General features: G+C 44.6%; 1 protein-coding gene across 3 annotated transcripts in view; it reads left to right on the forward strand.

Moving 5' to 3' along the window:
- The window catches only part of LOC115083927 (gastrula zinc finger protein XlCGF28.1-like), a 57960-nt gene extending 38099 nt beyond the window's left edge, over positions 1 to 19861 (forward strand). For all 3 annotated transcript variants that reach the window (XM_029588039.1, XM_029588038.1, XM_029588036.1), the window contains exons 2-4: positions 10937 to 11063; positions 12688 to 12918; positions 17032 to 19861. In XM_029588039.1, the coding sequence (XP_029443899.1) occupies positions 11030 to 11063; positions 12688 to 12918; positions 17032 to 18212 (1446 nt within the window). In that variant the 5' untranslated portion in view covers positions 10937 to 11029 and the 3' untranslated portion in view covers positions 18213 to 19861. The remainder of the gene's footprint in view (positions 1 to 10936; positions 11064 to 12687; positions 12919 to 17031) is intronic.
- Positions 19862 to 21626: the final 1765 nt, after the last annotated feature.

Genomic DNA, 21626 nt, shown 5'->3' on the forward strand with positions numbered 1-21626 from the left:
GCTTTTATACATCCCATTGGTCCTGAGTCCATCTACTACACGCTAGGAAATGGAGAAATTACTTACCTGATAATTTTGTTTTCCTTAGTGTAGACAGATGGACTCAGCAGCCCACCCTTGGCTGCCGTGATACATGGTCCTTCAACGAATCAAGGGTAAGCCATGCTTTCATTTACCTAGGGCATCCACCCTGCCGGGTGTCGATGCTTTCCGTTTGAGCTCACTGGCGGTCTCCAGCTATAGTCAATCAACCAGTTCAAGTTAATCAAGTTATTCAAGTTTTTAACGTTCTAACAAAGTTATCTAAATTAACCATATTAAGTTAATCAATCAGTCAGTCACACATATATCCACAATGCTTTGCAAGGAAGAATACTGAAGAGCTGCACTTCCTGCAGGGGTATAAGTACTAGGGGCTGACGTCAGATTGAAATCTGATCCATCTCCAACTGCTAACAGGAGTACACTATACCCATTGGTGCTGAGTCCATCTGTCTACACTAAGGAAAACGAAATTATCAGGTAAGTAATTTCTCCATTGTTATATTTGTCAATAGTTTTAAAATATTTATTCTTTTATTAGTATGGTTTTATTATTGATGCTTTGTTTCTTGATTTTGTTTGTTTAATGAGGAATGGTGGTTCTAGTTTTCCATTGTTACACACAGAGTCTGGCTTCTTGGGGGTTTCCATTTCAGTTTTTGTCTGCATATTGCTAGTTCTAATTTATGATCCTTTATTCTGTATTTGATGAGGGTCTGCCACTGTTCTGCGCAAGTTACCAAGGTGAGAGATTCTGCTAGAATGTAGTGTCTGTGTAAGGATCTACAGCATTGGGTTTGCTTTGTTTCCCCAGCGGTATATTGATATTCTGGGATCCAGTGTAATATTTACACTGCTGGTTTTTCATAGGTACGGTTTTTGTTTTAGTCCTTGGTGTTACTACTGTTACGTAATGATAGCTTTACTGTATAGATATTGAGTGTCTTTTTTTTGCAAGGTTTTGTGTTAGTTCCCAATGTGTCTGGCAGTGGAAGGAGTTTGTGCTGCCATAACTGTGAGGTGCCTGTCTGGATGCGGCGTGGTATCTGCCTCTCTTTGTATTTGTGGGTATCTGAGCAGATGTCATTCCTGTTCATAAAAGTGGAAGTAAGAAGGAGGAAGGGAACTACAGACAAGTTAGTCTGACCTCTGTGTGAGCAAATTAATGGAATTGCTGCTAAAACAGAGGATATTGCAGTTTTGGAATCCAATAGATTGCAAGATCTGAGGCAGCATAGTTTTATCAGAGGTAAATCTTGTCAGATGAATTGGATCAATTTCTTTGATTGGGTGACCAGAGAGTTAGATAAGAGAAGAGCAGTAGACATATAGTGTACTTGGATTAAATCAAGGCCTTTGACACAGTTCCGCACAGAAGACTTATAAATAAATTGAATGCCCTTGGTATGGACTCTAGAGTGACTGCCTGGGTTAGTCACTCTAGAGTCCATACCACTCTAGAGTCTCTGAGGAGGGGGTTGTTACTAGTAGTGCTTCAGGGATCGGTCCTTGGACTGATTCTTTTCAACATTTTTATGAGCGACATAGAGGAAGGATTGTCAAGAAAAGTCTGTCGTTTTGCCAGTGATAAAATTTGTAATAGGGTGGGACAGCCAGAAAATCATGGAAAACATGAGGAAAGGAGAGAGAGGGGAGATACGATAGAGACATTTGAATGTCTCAAAGATTCCCATGCACAGGAAGTGAGCCTTTTTCAATAGCAATGCAGTTACTTGAGGGTTCAGTTGGTCATGATGACACTGGAAGAAGAAGTCGTGCAGCTGAATTTTGAGCAGCCTGTAGTGGAGACTGATGGTCCAGAGGGATTCCTGTGTGGAGGAGGTCGCAGTAGTCTGAGCAGGAAGTGATGAGAGAGTGGAAAAGGCTTTTAGTAGTGTACTGAGAAAGGTATGGATGGATTTTGGTGATATAAGAAAAAACACCTTTTAGCAGTTTTTGAAAGTATGCAGAAAAGGAGAGAGATGTTACTAGAGTTGCGGGCTGAGGAAACTGGAAGGTTGACAGTGTTATCCTCAGGGATAGAAAAAGGGGGAATGGGGAAGTGGGTTTGGGAGGAAAGATAAGAAGTTCTGTCTCGGGTATGTTGATAAGTTAAAATCAGCTTTAAAAAGGAATGCATTTATTTATTTGTATTTATATATTGGCAATGCTTTCAGCCCTAGGCAGTTTACAGCAAAATATGGATGATTTGCAGCATATTAACTAAATGCATGTGCATATGTTACGCGCCCCTTCCGCGCCCAGCCCGCGCACGGGCCTGCTCACCTCGTTAACTCTGCAGGTCACGGATCAGCCTCCCCAGCGCCAGCTGCGAGCTCCTCCAGGCCTTGGCGTTCTGCGGCGGCGGTCGCCGGGCCTTCCACTACGCACCAGGCCTCACACCAGAGTTTGGCGTCTCCAGTGGCATTGGCCATGCCCCTACGTGCGCGTTCTCCACCTGGTCTCTTGTAGAGCCAGGGGCGGGTCCTAGCTCTGCGGCTAACTCTGATTGAATGCTGAATATAAGGAAGTTCCTGTCTACACTTCCTTGCCTTGGCAATTGAGTCGGTACTGTAGGTGTTCTAGTTTGCCTCCATGTTCACAGTCTTCCTCCAGCCTTGTTCCAGCGTCCTTCTGTTCCAGTGTCCGTCTATCCCATCTCCCCAGGTAGAACCCTTGGACTGTCTCTCTGGTACTGACCTCGGCCTGTTCCTTGACCATTCTGTCTGCTGCCTGGATACTGACCTTGGCCTGCCTTGTGACCTCGTCTGACCTCCGGAACCTGACCCCTGCCTTGTTGACTACTCCTCGGACTGATCCTCGGATTCTAACCTCGACTGTCATTGACCAAGTCTCCTAATTCTGGCTCTGTCCCTTGCCTTATCATCGCCTATGCTGTGCTGGTCTTCCTTGCTCCATCAGACCTTCAGCCTCGAGTTCGACTGCGCTCCCTTGCTGTCCGTGGGTATGCCTGTCTACTACCTCTCCAGGAGACCCTGCGAGGCCCACCTAAGTCCAAGCGGCCTGGGTCCCTACGTGCTCCTAGTGTTGAAACTCATCCTAGCCTCTGTCTCCTCCAGTGCTCCGCTCCCTGGGGGCAGGTGCTTCCTGGTCCCTACCAGGTTGCCATTCTCCACTGCTCCAGGACAAAGGTCCACCCCTGAGCGCAACAGGTTGCCAAGGCCATGGACTCGGCGGAGTCTCCCTCCTCCAGGGCCCTACCGGGTTTGGCCACCACTTCATCCTTTCCCACCTGGAAGGGAAGGCTCTTGCATAGGCCTCTCCCTTATGGGAACGCTCTGATCCCATACTTTCCAAATTATCCGAGTTTGTTGCTCTCTTCAAGCAGACCTTCGGAGACCCAGGCCACCAAGCTTTAGCCAGCCATAATCTACTCCACCTCCGTCAAGGGTCACGGACCCTCTCTGAGTATACGGTGGAATTCAGGATCCTGGCTACTGAGCTCGGGTGGCAAGAAGATTGTCTGCAAGCCATCTTCCTAGATGGACTTTCCAGCACTCTCAAAGATGAACTCTCCGTCCGTGAGACTCCCACGTCTCTAGAGGACCTGATTTCCCTCACCGGGAAGATCGACCATCGTCTCCGGCAAAGGCACCTAGAAGTGCAGGCTTCCCGCTTTCCTACACCATGTCCCACACAAGTCCAGAGTCCTCCAGCCAAGACTCCAGCACCACCACCCTCTTCTGTGGTGGAACCTATGGAGGTGAACCTTGGCATCTGTCTCTGACTGAACTTCCCCGTCGAAGGAAGGAGGGTCTTTGCCTTTATTGTGGCACTTCTAGACATCTTTGGCAGTTCTGTCCGGCCTGTCCAGAAAACTGCAATGCCTGAGCTCGGCGGGGGTCCTGAGCTTAGGCGCTACTGTCACCGGCCCCCAACTCCTGCTTCCCGTCTCTCTGGGCATCGAAGTCCACCCCTTCGCCACCACTGCTCTTGCCTTGACCACTACAGTCTCAGCTGGGAAAACTGTCGTTCCACGTAGATTACATGAACGAGTTCTGAAATGGGCTCATGATTCCAAGCTGGCAGGACACCCGGGTTGTGCCAGGACCCTAGAGATGTTGCGAAGATACTACTGGTGGCCCAACATGGTGCAAGACCCACGTAACTTTGTAGATTCATGTCCCATCTGCGCCCAAAAGAAACCGCCTACTGGACGGCCTTGGGGCCTACTCCAATCACTTCCAGCACCTACCGAGCCATGGTCCAGCATCTCATCAGACTTTATCACAGACCTGCCTCCGTCCCAGAACAATACCGTAATCTGGGTAATCGACCGTTTTTCGAAAATGGGTCACTTCGTTCCCTTGCCGGGCCTCCCATGGGCCCCAGAATTAGCCAAGTTGTTTTTGAAACACATTTTCCGTCTCCATGGACTCCCAAAGGAAACTAAATCTGACCGAGGACCACAGTTTGCCGCTAGGTACTGGCGCTCCCTATGTAAAAAGTTCAACATTGCCTTGAATTTCACATCGGCCTATCACCCACAGGCCAATGGTCAAGCTGAAAGGACCAACCGAACCTTAAAAACATTCCTCCGTTCCTATGTGAATGACCAGCAGGACAACTGGTCTGATCTACCACCCTGGGCTGAGCTGTCGCACAATACCCATGTCGCTGATGCCACCGATGTATCTCCATTTTCCGTGGTATTCGGACGACAACCTCGGCTGCCACTTCCAGTGCCGCTGATTGTTCCTTCTCCAGCTGCGCAATCCATGGCCCACACCATTCGTTAGGTGTTGAATCAAGTCAAAGAGCACCTTACCCAGGCCGCTGAACGTTCCAAGCGTACTTCTGATGCCCATAGACCTCCCGCTCCACTCTTCCACCGTGTTCAGAAGGTGTGGTTAAGCACCCGACACATAAGGTTGAGACTTCTTTCTCATCGCCTGGCTCCCAAGGACATCGGCACGTTTCCAGTGCTTCGAAGAGTGGGAGCAGTGTCTTATCAGCTCCAGCTACCTTGTGCCATGGATATCTACAACACATTCAGTGTCTCTTTGTTGAGCCTTTCGTAGAGACTCTTCACCTCCGCGGATCTCTACCGAACCAGACTCATCTCTTCAGGTAAGAGAGGTCCTTGACGTCCGGCATCGAGGTAGATGGGAATACCTCTTAGCCTGAGAGGGTTATGGGGCAGAGGAGAACTCATGGGAACCCTCCCACAACATTCTCGATAAGGAGCTCCTCAGAACCTTCCATAGGACTTATCCTGATAAGCCTAGACCGTGTAGAGGGAGGCCTAGAAGGGGGGGGGTACTATTATACTCTGCAGGTCACGGATCAGCCTCCCCAGCGGCAGCCGCGAGCTCCTCCAGGCCTCAGCGTCCTGTGGCGGCGGTCGCCAGGCCTTCCACTATGTACCAGGTCTCACGCCGGAGTTCGGCGTCTCTAGTGGAGTTGGCCACGCCCCTACGTGCTCGCGCTCCGCCCGGTCTCTTGTAGAGCCAGGGGCGGGTCCTAGCTCCGTGGCGCGCCCTGATTGAATGCTGAATATAAGGAAGTTCCTGCCTGCACTTCCTTGCCTTGGCAATCGGGTCGGCACTGTAAGTGACCTAGTTTGCCTCCATGCTCACAGTCTCGTTCCAGCGTCCTTCTGTTCCAGCGTCCGTCTGTCCTGTCTCCCCAGGTAGTACCCTCGGACTGTCTCTCTGGTACTGACCTTGGCCTGTTCCTTGACTGTTCTGTCTGCTACCTGGATCCTGACCTCTGCCTGCCTTGTGACCTCATCTGACCTCTGGAACCTGACCCCTGCCTCGTTGACTACTCCTTGGACTGATCCTCGGATTCTGATCTCGGCTGCCATTGACCATGTCTCCTGATTCTGGCTCTGTCCCTTGCCTTGTCATCGCCTACGCTATTCTGGTCTTCCTTGCTCCATCATACCTTCAGCCTCGAGTCCGATCGCACTCCCTTGCTGCCCCCCCCCCCCCCCCCCGAGAATGTCTCCACTCAGTCTGGGTGAACTTATATGTCAGCATGACATACATGCGTAGGTTTACTTGCATAATGTGGGGGCTATTTTGTAAAAGACCATTTATGTGTGTAAAACACTGTTTTACCAAAAGAAGTCCCTTTTGAAAATTACCTTTGTTAAATTTGAGATGATGGGTGGGGCTTGCAGACAGTAATGTTGGTCAAGCCTGCTGAGATTCGGGAGTGGATTCTTGGTGAAGTTTCTGATGGAGAGACATGGATCTGGGAGTCCTCATCATGAAGATAGTACAAAAAGCCATTAGAGGAGCTCAAATCACCAAAGAAAGGCCTGGAAGGAGAAGGGAAGAGAATTCTGAGGCACACTGGTGGTGGAGGATCTCCAAAAAGGTAAGGAAAGGTAAGAGAAGAACCAAGATAGGACATAGTTCCAAAATCAAAGGAAAGACGGAGCGTCAAGGAGTAGAAAGTGATCAGCTGTGTCAGTCTAGAACGATGAGGATCAAGTAAAGACTCTTGGCTATAAAGAAGTTGCTGGAGACTTTGGCAAGGAGCTGTCTGCTCGGAAGCCTGGACCATTGGCATGTGCTGTGCATTGCCATGTGGAAGACGTGAGTTTGATTCCCAGACCAGCCTTTTCCTCTGACCAGTTGAGGATGGGAGTCTCTGCCATCACTTATCAATGACACCTAATTGCCAGACTTAGGGTCCACATTAACTGTGTTCTTGAAAGTGCTGCTTTTTGTGGCTCCTGGCCAAGGTCTGTTATTGTGATGGCTGGGCTGAGTTGGGGAAGATGTATCAAAATAAAGGAATATCCTCGTGTAGCTGTGAATGAAGACTCGTAGTTCTTTTGCCCAAGAAGGACTAGTTCTGATCTAGCTAGAAGCCCAAAACGTTTTTGTTTGTAAAAAGGTTACATGGATCCTGGGTAACATTTATCAGTAACTTCTCCACTAGCTGTAATAAATATGTGGAATATGCTGGGATTTCATGCATCTGGCCTATCAAGTGAATATTTTCAGCAAATCTCCTGTCAAACTCTGCCTTGAAGAGTGATGATGATAATAGCAGCTCTAGCATCATAGAGGAATGTATGACTCTCTGAAGGCTACTGTCAACGGCCTCAAAACTAGTGTTCTGAAGCTGGGTGTGGTGTTTTCTGAGCCTGGGAAGCAGAACCCATCTCCAGACACAGCCACTTTGGATGGTTTGCAACTAAGTTCTTGCACCTCCTGGCTCTTGGAGATGTCTGACAGAGAAACATGGCAATGCTTCAGACCCTCTTTTCTGCAGTTTGCTTGCATGTTCAGAGCCTTGGATTTGGCTCTAGCCTGGGTAAAGAGGACTTCTTTTGACTTGAGGGCCTGGCTATTCTCAGACCAAGGAACCAAAGAGGTAGAGAGCCTCCATGATTCTTAGGTTGAGTCTCCAGCACCAGCTTCAAAGAACTGTATCTCACCATCAAGGAAAGCTCAAAGCTGGTCATTCCAGGCCTGAACCACTTTGGGCAACATCTTTATATAGCTACAAACTTAGGTGGTAATTTTCAAAAAGACGTATGCACTTAAACTGGTTTTATATATGCGAATGCACTTTATATGCTTAAGTGGCCTTTTGAAAATTACTACGATGTACACTATTGAATTGCCAATAGTTTTATGCGCGCAAGTAGGATTTTGAAAATTGCTATGATTATATACTCCTTTTATGCCTGTAAATTCTTTTGAAAATTAATCCTTAGGGGCGCATTTACTAAGCTGCATTAGGTGTTTATCTAATGGTAGTAAATGGCCTAATGGAGAAATAAATGGGCGGTATTTCAAAAACTGCTTGTTATTCTGCCTCCAGCACTGCAAGTATGGTAGCGAGCTGATTAGCAAGCATCTGCATGCCAGTCAGGTCATTACTTTCCAAAAAGAGATAAATCAACTAACACAGCTTGTCTCTTAATTAGCAAGCCATTCTTGATGTAAAGCTAGCTACAACAACTCTGGCAGATAGTGTGATAATATATTATTATCACAATAGCCACTTGGACATTGAGTGATTCAAATCAGAAAGTGGGAAGAGTAAATATTTACAATGTACAGCATTAATTACCAGTTGCTATGTACCTGTTAGTAAAGTTAAACGTTATCCTGCTACTCTTAGTAAAGAGACATGCAAAAATTATGTTAATACATAATTGTACACTGTTATGACCTTTACTGTAAGAAGTTGTTATATTTGTAAACCGGAGTGAAGGCTTGTACCAAACTTCGGTATATAAAAACACACAAATAAGTAAAATAAAACTAGGTAGCCAGAGATAAGTTTAATATCCTCATTGAAGGCAAAACTATTGTAATCCAATGTAGAAAAAGAGATGACTGCACATGTGGAGGGGATGAGAATGATAACCGTAAATCAGCATTGGTCCTGCAGAATCTGTTGCTTGTGAATCAATCTTATTGGATTTTTTTTTTTAAAGAATGTTAGCAGCAAGTGTGATGTGAGAACATTGATTTATATAGTTTATTGGGGTTTTCCTAAAGTTTTTGATAGGGTATCTAAGAATGGCTGGTTTTCCAGTTTAGAAAGATGGGGTAGACGATTGACATTTATGAGTGAATAAGAAATTGGCTGAAGGCAAGACTTCAGGGCATATGCAGCAGTTGGTGTAATGTGGAAAACAGGATCCTGCAGGGTCAGTGATGGTGCTGCTGCTGTTCACTATTTTTATGGAGAGGAAGGAAACAAAAAAAAAAAATCAATATTGCTTTTTCCCCCCCCCCCCCCCCAAGACAACACCGAAATTCTGTTCAAAAAGTTGTTAAAAAACAAACCCAGACTCTTTTTATTGAAAGGTTTACCAGTAATACAAATCGGTGATAATCATTCAACTATAATCACAAGCATAATCTTTCACGGACGTAAAAAGGAGTCCTTTGCAACCAGAGTTCTACGGTACTTTTTAGAAACATATTTTTCTGTGGAATTTTTTTTTCCCCCCCTTTCTGAAGTTGCAGGAAATTTTAAAGCCTTGGACAACAGATGTGTGATTTTAAATTTGTGAAATCAAACTATCTGCTGAGCTTTTTGTACTTTTTAAAATTATTTTTTCCCTGATCCTGACATCTGACTGTAAATGATACATAGAAAATCAGGGGCTGGCCAACTGGCTCAGTGGGTCTGCAGCTCGCTGCCACGAAGGAGGATCTTGATTCACTTTCTGGGACGGCTGGGAATGCTGGGAAAAGAATATTCAACACCCGAGGAGGGAGTCTCAGCCATTGCTCAATAGTGACCTCTAGTGGCCAAACACAAAGTCCATTTGTCTGGCTGCCAGAGGGGATCTGTGGTCTGTGGGCCCTGACCAAGGACAGTCACTCCAATAACTGAGCTAAGTGAACTGGGATGGGATATTAATTATGCTGATTAATTGATTTGGTGGTTAGGATTTCTGTTTTATATTATTTATCAATTATTTCTGAATTTTGTTCTTAATATATTTTTATGTTTGATGATATTGTCTGCTTTGTTCAGCCAAGGGTTGTAAAAGTTGAATACAAGTACGGTATTTGAAATTAAATTAAATATAATATGGGGTAGTAACAGAATGTTAGGAATGCACCTTGAGTATTGTGTGTACTTCTGGTCTGCCCCCTCTCAAGAAAGACAGCAGAGCTAGAAAAGGTGCAGAGGAGAGTGGTAAAAATGATTAATGTAGATGAAAGATCTCTCCTATGATGAGAGGCTGTGCAGGTTGAGATGCAGCTGAGAGGGAGAATGATAGAAGCTTACAAAATCGAGTGAGGTGGAAAGGGTAAATGAACTAACAACCAGCAGATTCAAAACAAATCATAGAAAGCACTTTTAATCACTTGAGGAATCTGTTGCCAGAGGTTGATAGGGTGCTGGACTTCATGGATCTTGGTCTGACCCAGCATGTTCTTATGTAAGAATTTCCTCGTAGCCCAATGAAAGCAATTCGGATGGAGTTGAAAAACTACAAAGAAAAATGTAGGAAACTATCAGGCCAAAAAAACCCCATCGGAGCTTCATCTACAATTTAATGCTGCTCCAAGAAGAATCTGGGAGCTCTGCATAGAGCTCTGTATTCTACCCACAGCATCCCTTATTCCAGGTGTGTCCAGCATTTCCCCCACCCCAAATCCAAGTGGAGTTCCATCATCTTTCAAATCTAGGAAATCTCAATAATAGGCTTGTCTGTGACAAAATCCAGCACCCAGGTATGCTATTTCTCATCTAGGCTGCCCATCCCAGGAGCTCAAGGGATAGACACTCTTAACTCCCGAGTGGCTATGTGTCCTCCTGTATGCATCACTTGTATTTCACTCACCTTTTAACCTCTAGCAAGGAGCTGGAATCCAAACAATCTTCTCTTCTCTGTGACTCAAAAATTAACCTCACGCATCTTGGTTGTCAGTCTTTAAAAGTGTGTCGGTCTGTCAGTCACCATTCCCCATACTATCACAAGAGAACGGTCAAGCCTCCTCTTTTTCCTGGTGGCCTGTTGGCAGCAGAAATGTTTTGAAAATATCTTTATTTGCAATGCTGAGAGAAGTTCAGAATGGCAGAAAAAAAAGTCTACCAATTCTACTTGTTTAAAAAAAAATGTGTATGGAAGTGAAATGAACATTTTCCCCATCTCCCAAGAACCTGTCTCAAAACCATAATCTCAGTTTATCTGCTACATCTCTCTCCTATACTCCCAGGATTGTTTGGTAACCCTTAGAGGTTTATTTTCCTGCATTCCTTCAATTTCATGAGGACATCAAACATGCAACGAGAGTAATCATCCTATATAACTCAGGGTCTCATTGCTTCACATGTCATCTCTGTCCCTAGCATCTGCCGAGATGAGCACGGGGGCATCACAAAAAAAAAAGAAAGAAGCTGAAGCAGCATTTATGATTTGTTTCCTCTCCAGGTATCTGTGACATTTGACGATGTTGCAGTCAGTTTCTCGGAGGAGGAGTGGAAGGGGTTAGAAGAAGGGCAGAAGGAGCTGTACAAGGAAGTCATGAAGGATAATTACGATGCTCTGATTTCGCTAGGTAACAAGAGTTTTCAGTATTTTTCCTTTTCTTTGTTCTCATTGAATGCATCTTGACTGATTATAAAGGGAAGACCTCTTTCCCATAAAACTACACCCAGAAGTGAGTCCATGTCAATTCACCTGGTTCACTGGTTTCTGTCGCTCATCGTCCTTTTGGCTAAGATTAAGCAAAAGGTCTGAGCTGTGAGTTGAGGATGCTCCTTCTTGGCTTTGTGACTGAAACTGAGAACTTATACAATATAGAGTGGCAGGGAAGAGGATGGGGTGTAAAGATCCTGCCCTCAATCCTCTTTGGGGTCATAATTATGTTATGTCCATTTATTATATATATATATATATATATATTATGTATGTCATGTTGTAAACCATTGTGATCTTTATATTTGACTAAAAATATATATATTTGACTAAATATAAAGATCACAATGGTTTACAACATGACATACATATTATAGAGCGACATGTACATTGACTTAATGAGATCATATAACATACATTTTGAAGATCGATACAATGTCAAAGCAAGAAGACTTAAACCTATTTTGAAAAATGTTTTCTGTCATTATTAAATCTTGTCTATTGTGTGGGGAAATTTTCAAATCTTCTGCTTTAGGACAAAATCTGTGGGTTCTTTTGACTCGATGATTTTGCATCATTGTTCCCGCTATGCTTGCGCGTGCATAAAGGTCATGAACACACGGCCAAACATAGCATGCCCAAGAAATCCCGATGATATTTGCATTATCCTGGCTCATAGCGCATACATTTGAGCTCAGCTCATAAAAAGTTGTACGAAAAGAAAATGTTTGCGCACACAGACATTGCTTTGCACTATGTTTCATGGAGAAAGCACGCATGTACGTTTTTTGCTTTGTGGCCGTGGAGTGGAACAACGTTCAGTAGCCTGATTAGCAGCAAAGGCTGCTGGTAATTTTTTTAATTTTTAATTTTTTCTTACCTGTGTGCCGTTAGCAAAATTTTAAAGGAGGAATTGCTTGAGTAAGTTTCTCTCTGAATATTCGCTGCCGGCGCACGGGTACAGAAAGTGTCGGCAGGCAGGCCGGTCTGGTGGCCCAAGTGGCAGTGCCGCACACCAACCCTGGCAGAGAAGGGACCCTGCTTCCATTTCAGCTCAGTCCTCCTGCTTTCCTGTTCTGCAGAGGTAGCGTTCAGAGCCCTGGGGAGAAAGGGGTGGAGGAGGGAGCCATCATAGTCATGCAGTGGCCTGGATTTGGGACCCATGACTCTGGAGGGTTCTGAAAAGAGCCTTAGTACATGGCCTCTCGCTAAGAACCGTCACTGCAGTGACTCGACTAAAGTAGATTGCTTGGGAAGGGATAATTAAATAAGTGTGTGAGTGTGTGGGGGGAGGTGGAATCACGGGGTAGCAGCAACTGAAGGCTCATGGTGCCAGATTTCAGCCCCGGTTATGATTCGGCTGGAGACCCACAGAAGGAGGAAATTACAGGGTTAAAAAAAAAAAAAAAAAAAAAGGATCTATATACTTTCAACCTCTTTCTACAGGTTGAGAATGGAGTGCGGGGCAAAGCCAAAAGTTAAATTGGATTGTGCACACCTAGTTTAGCCCCTCAACCTAAAGCTCGGTTGAATATGCATTCCAGGTTCTGCAGCTGCTGATCCTGAGGTTTTATCGAGGATTAAAGAGGAGGATGAGCCGCACAGCTGCAGTGATGGGCCTGCTTCTGAGGGAAAGGAAGATATCCCAAGTCCCAGTGCAGGCCTCCCAGTTATCACGTCTGTGTTTACTCTCAGTATTAAACAAGAGGAAGAGCTGTGCGCCATAGAGCATCCCAACTCCCACAGGGCGGAGACGATTAGCAGCTCCCTAACAGGTAAGACAATGCTGATAGGTGATCTCACTTACTGACGAGGAAACAAACTGCTGAATAGCTGAGGGCATCAGAGATCATCTTTCTGCACTTGTGATCGTACTCGGAAACAATGAGACTATTAGCTGCCTAGCAATTTAATTTTTACGTACAGCAAAATATAAAAGATTGTCCAAAATAACATAAACTCTTTTGGCAGTAACGTACATAAAAGACAACACTTCACATAATGATCAGAGTCTAGCTCTGGATGGTCAAACCAAGATATATCCCAGCCAGTAACTGGCCTTTTCCAAAAACAGGAGCACCAGTCGGATCAGCCACCGATTTGAGGCTTTGAAGGTGAACCAGTAACTTAAATTAGACCCTCTATGAGAAAAGACAGCTAATGCAAATTTAAATAAGAGTGGAGAAATATAATCCCAAGCATTTCAGTCTAACACCAATCACAGAGCAACATTCTGAATCATTAAAAGATGTAAATGCTTGGCTGGAAGACCCGTAAACAAAGAGTTAATCTGTGTAGTACTGTTTTTAAGTTGTGATTTAGTCAACTACGGCTTAATTTAAGTAGGCCATATGCAATTTAAAATGAACATGCTTTAGTTACCATAGAAGTGTGCTGTCTAAGATCTAACACATTCATCTCCCTGTCGCTCTCCCCCATTCTCAAACCTTGCTTCCCCATGTCCCCCTTATTCTCCAAACTACAAGTCACGTTCCATTTCTCAAACACTGACGTATAGCAGTTAGTTTTTCCATTCTGTAAGCATTCTATATATGCTTGTACAATGAAAGAGTACTAGGAGCATTCACCTTTTTCTAGTGAGGTTTTTTTTTTAACTAAAGTTAGAGGATGCTGTTTTGCTATCATCTGCCTTCTTAGACTATTACTTTACCAGTGGAATGTGAAGAAGATAGTGAAAAGTATTAAATATTGAGGAAATTAGTTATATTTCCCTATTTAGAGAGATTCTGCTAGTTCATCTTTGAAAGGTGTGATCCTTATGCTATTTACTCTGAATGAACCAAACATAGGGCTTGCCATGCTGGGTCAGACCAAAGGTCCATCAAGCCCAATATCCTGTTTTCCATCAATGGCCAATCCAGGTCACGAGTACTTGGCAGGATCCGAAGGGGTAGATGGATTCCAGGCTGCTTATCCCAGAGACAAGCAGTGGGTTCCTGCAACTGTGAAAGATGGGCTGAGTAGTGTTACATTACTTCATTGAGCACACACAAGCTTGTAAAAGCAAAACTTAGTTTTGGTAAATAATTTGGTAAATAATTGCTAGAAAATTGTATAATCAGCAAAGACAGGGTCAAAAATAAATATCAGTAATAAGCACACAGCATCTGAAGAAGCATTACATATATTAATCAAGACAATTAGTTATAAAAAAAATAGAAATAAGGAAAGATTTTATACAAGGGCATTTCCCTCTATAGGTCTTCCTTTCTCTGAGCCAATGTGAGCCCGGGGACCCCATGCAGAAGCTACCTCCTTGTGTTCGTAGCTCATCTAAAGAATGTTGTTACTGGCAGTCTCTTAAATCCTCACTTTTCTTAGGCTCCAATTTATTTACTTATTTTATTTATTTACAATCTTTTATATACCACCTATACAAAATGTAAGGTCTAAACGGTTACACGAAATGGACTAACATAATTAAAAACATTAAAACATAGGATCAGTAAAGATGTAACAGAAAACAAATCATTACAGAAAATTAAAAACTATAACAGTCAAACCTGCTCTTTGTATACTCCTCCTTGTTCGCCCTCCCTGTTCATTGTAATTTCTACCTTTAAAGTTACATTGTAAACCGGTATGATGTATGCATACTAATACCGGTATATAAAAGTTTTTAAATAAATAAATAATTATTATTTAAGGTTTATAATACAATTTTTGATTTTTTTTAAAAATTGAACTTTGAAATAATTGATAAGTAAGACTGTTCCCTGCTGCTGTTTCAATTTTCTGCACTTAGTGTTTGGTTCAGTTTAGAGTAAATGTTTCAATAGTATCTTTAGCATGCTGGAACCGATGCAATAAGTTGCGAGTAAAAATGGGTGCCTGTTTTTTTTTTTTAATGCACGCACAGCCTCGTCTCTTCGGTGCCCAATTTTAATATGTAAATGAGCTGCCTCACTAAAAAGGATGCGCTAGGGATCCATTGTGCGTCCCTAGTGCGTCCTTGGCATTCGGCGCCCAGGAGACGTGGCTGTACGTGGGTTAGGAAAATGGATGCTTGTAAATTGTCATTTTTCCCTAACCTGACCACTGTCAAGACTTTTTTTTTCCTGATGATTCCTTCTGTGGTTCCTCCTACTTAGTATCATGATGATATTAAGTAGGAGGAACCGCAGAAAAGCAGTATTTTTTTTGCTTTTTTGTAGAGGCTTGGAGCATGTGCCGGTAACTTCTGCTCCAGAGAGCAGTAAGTAATAAAATAAAAAAATTAGGGAAAGGTAGGTTACGTTTAGGGGGAGGGGAAGAGGGAGGAAGTAGAGGTAGGAGGGGGGGGGGGGGGTTTGGGAAATTCCCTCCCAATCGGCTCCTTAATTGGAGTGGACTGGGAGGGAACTAGGGAAGGCCCAATTGCATCGTCGCACGTATTTTATGAAAATGTGCCCCCCCCTGTGCTCACGGCCATCCGATTTTATAACATACGCGCGCATGTTATAAAATCGGTGTGTCCATGTGCGCACGCGCGCTGCTTTCAAAATCTACCTCATGTGTTTTGGCTGGCGATTTTTGGTGCCCCGGGCTGAAAACCTACACATTTAATGCAGCGGAGGAGTCTGTTCTCAAAATACATTTATATGGGGGGGGAGTGTCAAGCAGGACAGAGTTGTGGCAGGTTCAGAATTTACACGTGTATGTTTAACTTTCACAATAGTGTGTGTGTAAATTCAACAGCGGGAAAAGCACTTGTAGAAATGGCAGGTGCCATTCTGTGCAGGTACTTTGAGTCCATTTTCAAAGGGAACTTTCTCTATAAAATTTGCATATAAGAAGTCCCTGCAGACTTTTTATTCTTCACCTGCATAGTCTTAGCTTTGGGTGACTGGGTAAAGATTTAAATGACTAAGGTGACTCCTCCTTACTTAAACTGTTATCTTATTTCATACCTGGCCAGAAAGTTTATGAAAATGAGATGGGTTTTATATAATGTATCGAATGTAAGAATGGATGGAGCGCACTGTATTCTTTCAGCTCTTAATCCAACTGAAGGCCAGGATAATAGCCAATTCCTACCTTCACTTAATGCTCCAGCTTTAACATCATCTTAATCAGTGCTTCTGTACATGCTCTATAAGATGTGAAGAGCAATATTTAAATGGCAGAAGACTCGGTTTTTATCCAACTTTTCAAGCTGCTTTTTCCCTTTTATTTACAAATAAAAGAAAACTGGCTGTGTTTGTTCATTTTATTTGGCCTGGTACTGGCCACCTTCTACTTTTGGGCTTCTAGCTCAGTGGGAATTGGCCTTTATTGGGTTGTGATGCCACGAGTCTTCACTTATAACTACCTGGCGATTTTTTTCCTTTATCCCCCCCTCCTACCCAGATTAGCTCAGCCATTGCCACAATGATCCCTGGCCAAGCGACCACAACCTGTAGTTCCTTCCAGAACCTGCAAAGTTCGACTCTGTGTCTGGTCGTTAGGTGTCGTCAGTGCGTGATGGCTGAGGCTCCCTGGGGCTGTAACTGCTGCCTCTCACTGTCTTCAGCTGTCCCAGGGAGCAGAGTCTTAGCAAGGAAACTGAACCTAGCTCTTCTGATTGGTGGTGCACAGCACAGCACAGCACTTGCCTCTGAACCAACAGGCCTGGCCCAAAATGGAATGTTATTAAATCTCTTGGGTCTCACCTATTTCCTCCCCTGCATGATGTTATGCTATGCACAATGAGTCAGTGCATTGCTGATTTGGAATCTCTATATGGCCTTCATTTACGGGTGAAAAATTATAAATATGCGTTGTGACGTTACACCAGGGCCCAGCTCACTCTTGTCTATTCAATAATGAGGCTTTTGTAGATGTGATTCTAAGACTTTGTCTCTGCCATCAATGTACAGCCTGATGCTTCAACTTTCTCTGTTATCCAGGAGATAATGAAGTTAGCAGTGAAACCAAGAGCCCTTATACGGAAAGTGCTGAAAAACAGGAACCGTACAAGACATTTCCGGAAAAAGATGAAGAATCATGTTTTCACAGCTCCTCTGTGTTAAGAGCCTGCAAGGAAGAACCTGCATTAGAGAAGGAAAAGGGAGATCTTGTAGAAAATGGAAGCAAAAGTCATTTAATTTACAGAAATAAAAAGACTGAGACCTGTGGATCCCAGCCCGGCCCAAAAGAACAGATAATATACACAATTCCTGAGGAAGGACCAAGCATCAAAACAAGAGAAACCTTTAAATCACCCCACGTAAGACCTACTGGGGAGAAACCATTCACCTGCACTAAGTGTAATAGATGCTATGCTCGTAAATCAGATCTAAGAATCCATTTGAGGAGCCACTTGCGTGTGAAGCCATTTGCATGTAGTGAGTGCAATAAAAGTTTTATTCAGAAATCACAACTGCGCATACACTATAGGATTCACACTGGAGAGAAACCATATCTATGTAACGTATGTTCTAAGTGTTTCACTCTTAAGGCGCATCTTAGAATACATGAAAGGACCCACACAGGAGAAAAGCCTTTTGCATGTACCAAGTGTGATAAAACCTTCTGTCAGAAATCAAATCTGAGACAACATGAAAGCACCCATGTATCAGATAAACCACTTAAATGTACCGAATGTGATAAAATATTCATTTGGAAGTCAGAACTGAGAATACACAAGAGGATGCACTTAGGTGAGAAACCATTTATATGTACTGTTTGTGATAAAATATTTAGTTGGAAGTCACAGCTGAAAATACATCACAGGATGCACATGGAAGAGAAACCATTTGCATGCATGGAATGTGGTAAGAGCTTCCGCTGGAAATCAGATTTAAGAATTCATCTGAGGATTCACACAGGAGAGAAACCATTTGCATGTGCTGAGTGTGCAAAAAGATTCAGTCATAAATCACATCTAACCACACACCAGAGAATTCATACAGGAGAGAAACCATTTGCATGCACTGAGTGTGATAAAAGCTTTGGTCAGAAAACACATCTACAAACTCACCAAAAGATCCACACAGCAGAAAAACCATTTCTCTGTTCAGAGTGCGGTGAATGCTTCAGGTGGAAATTAGATTTCAAAATGCACCAAAAGATGCACACATTGGAGTGAAATTTGAAAGGAGTTCAGTTGTAAAAGTGGCTTACATCATCGCTGTTTTCAGAAGCCCATTAAGTGCATAAAGTCCATTTATATGCATAAAACCTTTTGAAAATTAGTTCGAGGAAGTGAATTTTCAAAGAAGTTATGTGTGTTAAAGTGGCAGTTTTCAAAAGCCCATTTACATGTACAAAATCTTTTGAAACTATCTTCATTGAGAAACTGTGCAGCAAAAGCTATTTATGTACACTGGGTGTGATAAAGACTTTCTTTAGAAAAAGCATCTTCAAATACATCAGAGTATTCACACAGACACAGGAATTAAACATGAGTACAGTAGTGGGGGTGAACTCTTGTTTCGTAGAGTTTTATCACGGCCTACTGTCCAACTATGACATTCTTGGCAGGATATTACAGTGGCTTGCTTTTGCCTGTTATAGCCCACAGCCTCTGGTCTACCCTATTCAGGTCCCACAAAGGGCTAACCCTGCATAGCATCCAGAATCTGACAGGTTTGGGCTCAGTCAGGGTGATGTTACTTAGAAGCATCAGTAGCAAATGCCTATACTGTTATGTAAATATCATCAAGTGCTAATGGAGACCAAAAACTTATGGCAGAAAACTATAGAAATTGTATAGGGCACCTGATTATAAAGGATTTCTTCAATGTTGCTTGTATGTATTATGCTCTACATGTTTCAGAAGGAGTCTCTTTGGAAAAATGCACATATTAACATGAGCACTAGCTGTAAATTTGAGAGCTTGAAATCGTAGCCAACATGCCCTGGCTTCTGAGTGAAGTTCATTCTTTCATGGTATGCACAAAACAACCCCTTTGGGAGATACCATCTCTGTCACAAACCATTTATGTGTTCTGAGTGTGAGTAAAACTCCTGACAGAAATCATACCGGGTTTATACAATATGAAGCACATAAGAATTTCGCATGCAATATTCCCATAGCAAGAGATATGCTTGATACGAGAAAATCAGACAATGTTAAAAAAGAGAAAAACACAAGAATGGCATTGCTTAATAAAAATGTTACTAGCAAGCAGCTCTGTTGTACTGGATATGGACACAGAGATTATTAAGTACCAAACAATGCAACTGGAGACTGAGAAAACATCGCCGAAAGATACTGAAATAGTCTCAGTCATATTGGGCATCACTGACCTGATTAAAAAAAAACTTATAAGCACACCTTGATATATTGCCTGTAAATATGACACCCTATGAACTACAGCAGATGGCTTTCTTTGGCACAATGTGACTATTAAGAGGAGCACTAGCTCTTGATATTATTCTCAGAATACCCTGGCTTATGAGTGAGGTTCATGTGTGTCATGGTATATGCAAAACAAACCCATTGAGAGAGTGCCCTGAGATAATTCATATTGCATGTTGTGAATGTTACAGAAGCTATCTTTGGAAATCACAACTTAACAATACATCAGAAGATCCACCTAAGTATGAAACATTGATAATTGCAGGACAAGACAGTGCATAAGGTGGATCATAGCCAACATAGGAAAAAAAAAAAACTGTAAAATAGAGCTGAGGACTGTCTCCTGTTCCCTAGGTGGGTGTGGCATGCTGTTGTCAGAAGGATGACATCTAGAAAAGAATCTGTCATTTAAAGTAGTTTACAGTGAAATTTAATTTCCCTGTACGTACCAGGATCAGTCCAGGACACCTGGGTTGTGACTCCGCACCAGTAGATGGAGACAGACTAAAACTTGTGGGCGGAGCCATATATGCCCCTGTGCCAGTCACAGCCCCTCAGTCTTACTCTGTCTCCAGTAGATGGTGCAGGTGCGGTCACAGCTCCTGCCTGCCCTGGTTCTGGTACTCCGTCAGGGTTGGTTCTTTTACTTGGTTTTAGGCCAGTTTAGGCTATAGTTGTTTTCTTTTGGGAATTTTGCATTTTGCATTGTAAATTGTCACTGACGTCCCGTCCGCCCTGCCTCCCAGGGGGGTTGAGAGGTCCTGAGGGGACTACCCTCCCCCGGTTGAGGCCGCTGCTAGGGTCGAGGACCCAGCTACGCGAGTAGCAGCGTCTGGGGTGACACCGGGGAGCCCGGTTCACTCACCCCTGCTGGATTAGGGCTCCAGGACGGTGGATAGTGACAGGTTTTTTTGTAAAAAAAAAAAAAAAAGAAAGTTGTTGATTTTGTTTCCGGCTCTGTTCCTTCGCGTCGCCGCTCCGTGTTGGCTCCGGGGGGGCGCTGATGGCGGGGGGAGGTCGGTCGCCTTAATCCTACCTGTTTATTCGCGTGGCTCTTCTTTTCGTTGCGTTTCGCCGGCATGCCTCGGGGCTGGGTCGTTTGCTCCCAGGAGGTTCCTAGGTCCTGAAGGGACCATTCCTCCTGGTAGAGCACCATTCCTCCTGGTAGGGCACTGGCTGGGCTACGGGTCGCGGATCCGGGGTTCGCTTACAGCCCAGCCGGGGGATACCGGGGGCCCGGTTCTCTCGCCCCGGCCAGACCGCCGTACCGCTGCGAGGGACAGCTCAGTTTAAAAAACAAAAAACAAAAAAAAAACAAAAAACGGTGCAGTTTTCTTTTCAGCGCGCCGGGTTCTCTGCTGCAGCGGTCGTTTCGGCGTTTCCCTCTTTCTCCCTTCTCTCTTTTTAATTTTGCTTTTTCGGCACGCTTCCGAGCAGGCCGCTTGGGTCGGCCTGCTCGACTTGCGACTCCAGCGCCGTGCGCCTCTAGCGAGCGCGGTTTCATCAGGCGGCAAAAAGGGGGGGCACAGGATCGTCGGCCTGTCTTCAGGGGGTGCTTGTTCGGCGGCAGCCTCTCGCGTTTGCGGTCGGGGACCATCCGGCGGCCTTCCCCAAGCTGTTCCTGTCTGCCGCGGGAAAAGATTAAAAAAAAAACAAAAAACGCCGACCTCTCGCGCGAAATTGGCGGGAACGTCGGCCATCTTGGTGCCAGCGTCGAGCGCGACACCAAGCGGCAGGTCCCAGGATTTCCCTTGTTCCGTTCCCCCCCCTCCCCCCCCCAGCGGCCGACTCCGCGGTCTATTTACCATCGGAGGCGGTGGGGGGGGAGGGCTGGGGGAGAAACGCTCTTTGCCCCTGGTTTGCTTTGGCCTGGCATGGGGCCTTTTCTGTCCCTGGTTTTCTTTTGGCCTGGCTTAGGGCCTTTACGGCCCGCAGAGCCCTCAAGCGACCTTCTGGCCAGGTTGGGGGGCCTGAGAGGCCAATCAGTTTGGACTGGACGCGTATTCGGCCGCGGATCGCGGCAGCGCGATTCATAGCCAGATCGCCCGTTGGGGGCCCTACCGCCTAGCTTGGGCACGGACCCTGCCTCTGACTCGTCGGATCCGGTATTTCCTAGGTGCCCTCCCCTCCTCCGAGGGGGGCTGGGGGAGAGGTCTACATCTGATTCGTCGGGTCCGGAGATTTCCAAGGCGTCCTCCC

This window comes from Rhinatrema bivittatum, chromosome 2, assembly GCF_901001135.1.
Source record: "Rhinatrema bivittatum chromosome 2, aRhiBiv1.1, whole genome shotgun sequence".
Classification (NCBI taxonomy): Eukaryota; Metazoa; Chordata; class Amphibia; order Gymnophiona; family Rhinatrematidae; genus Rhinatrema; species Rhinatrema bivittatum.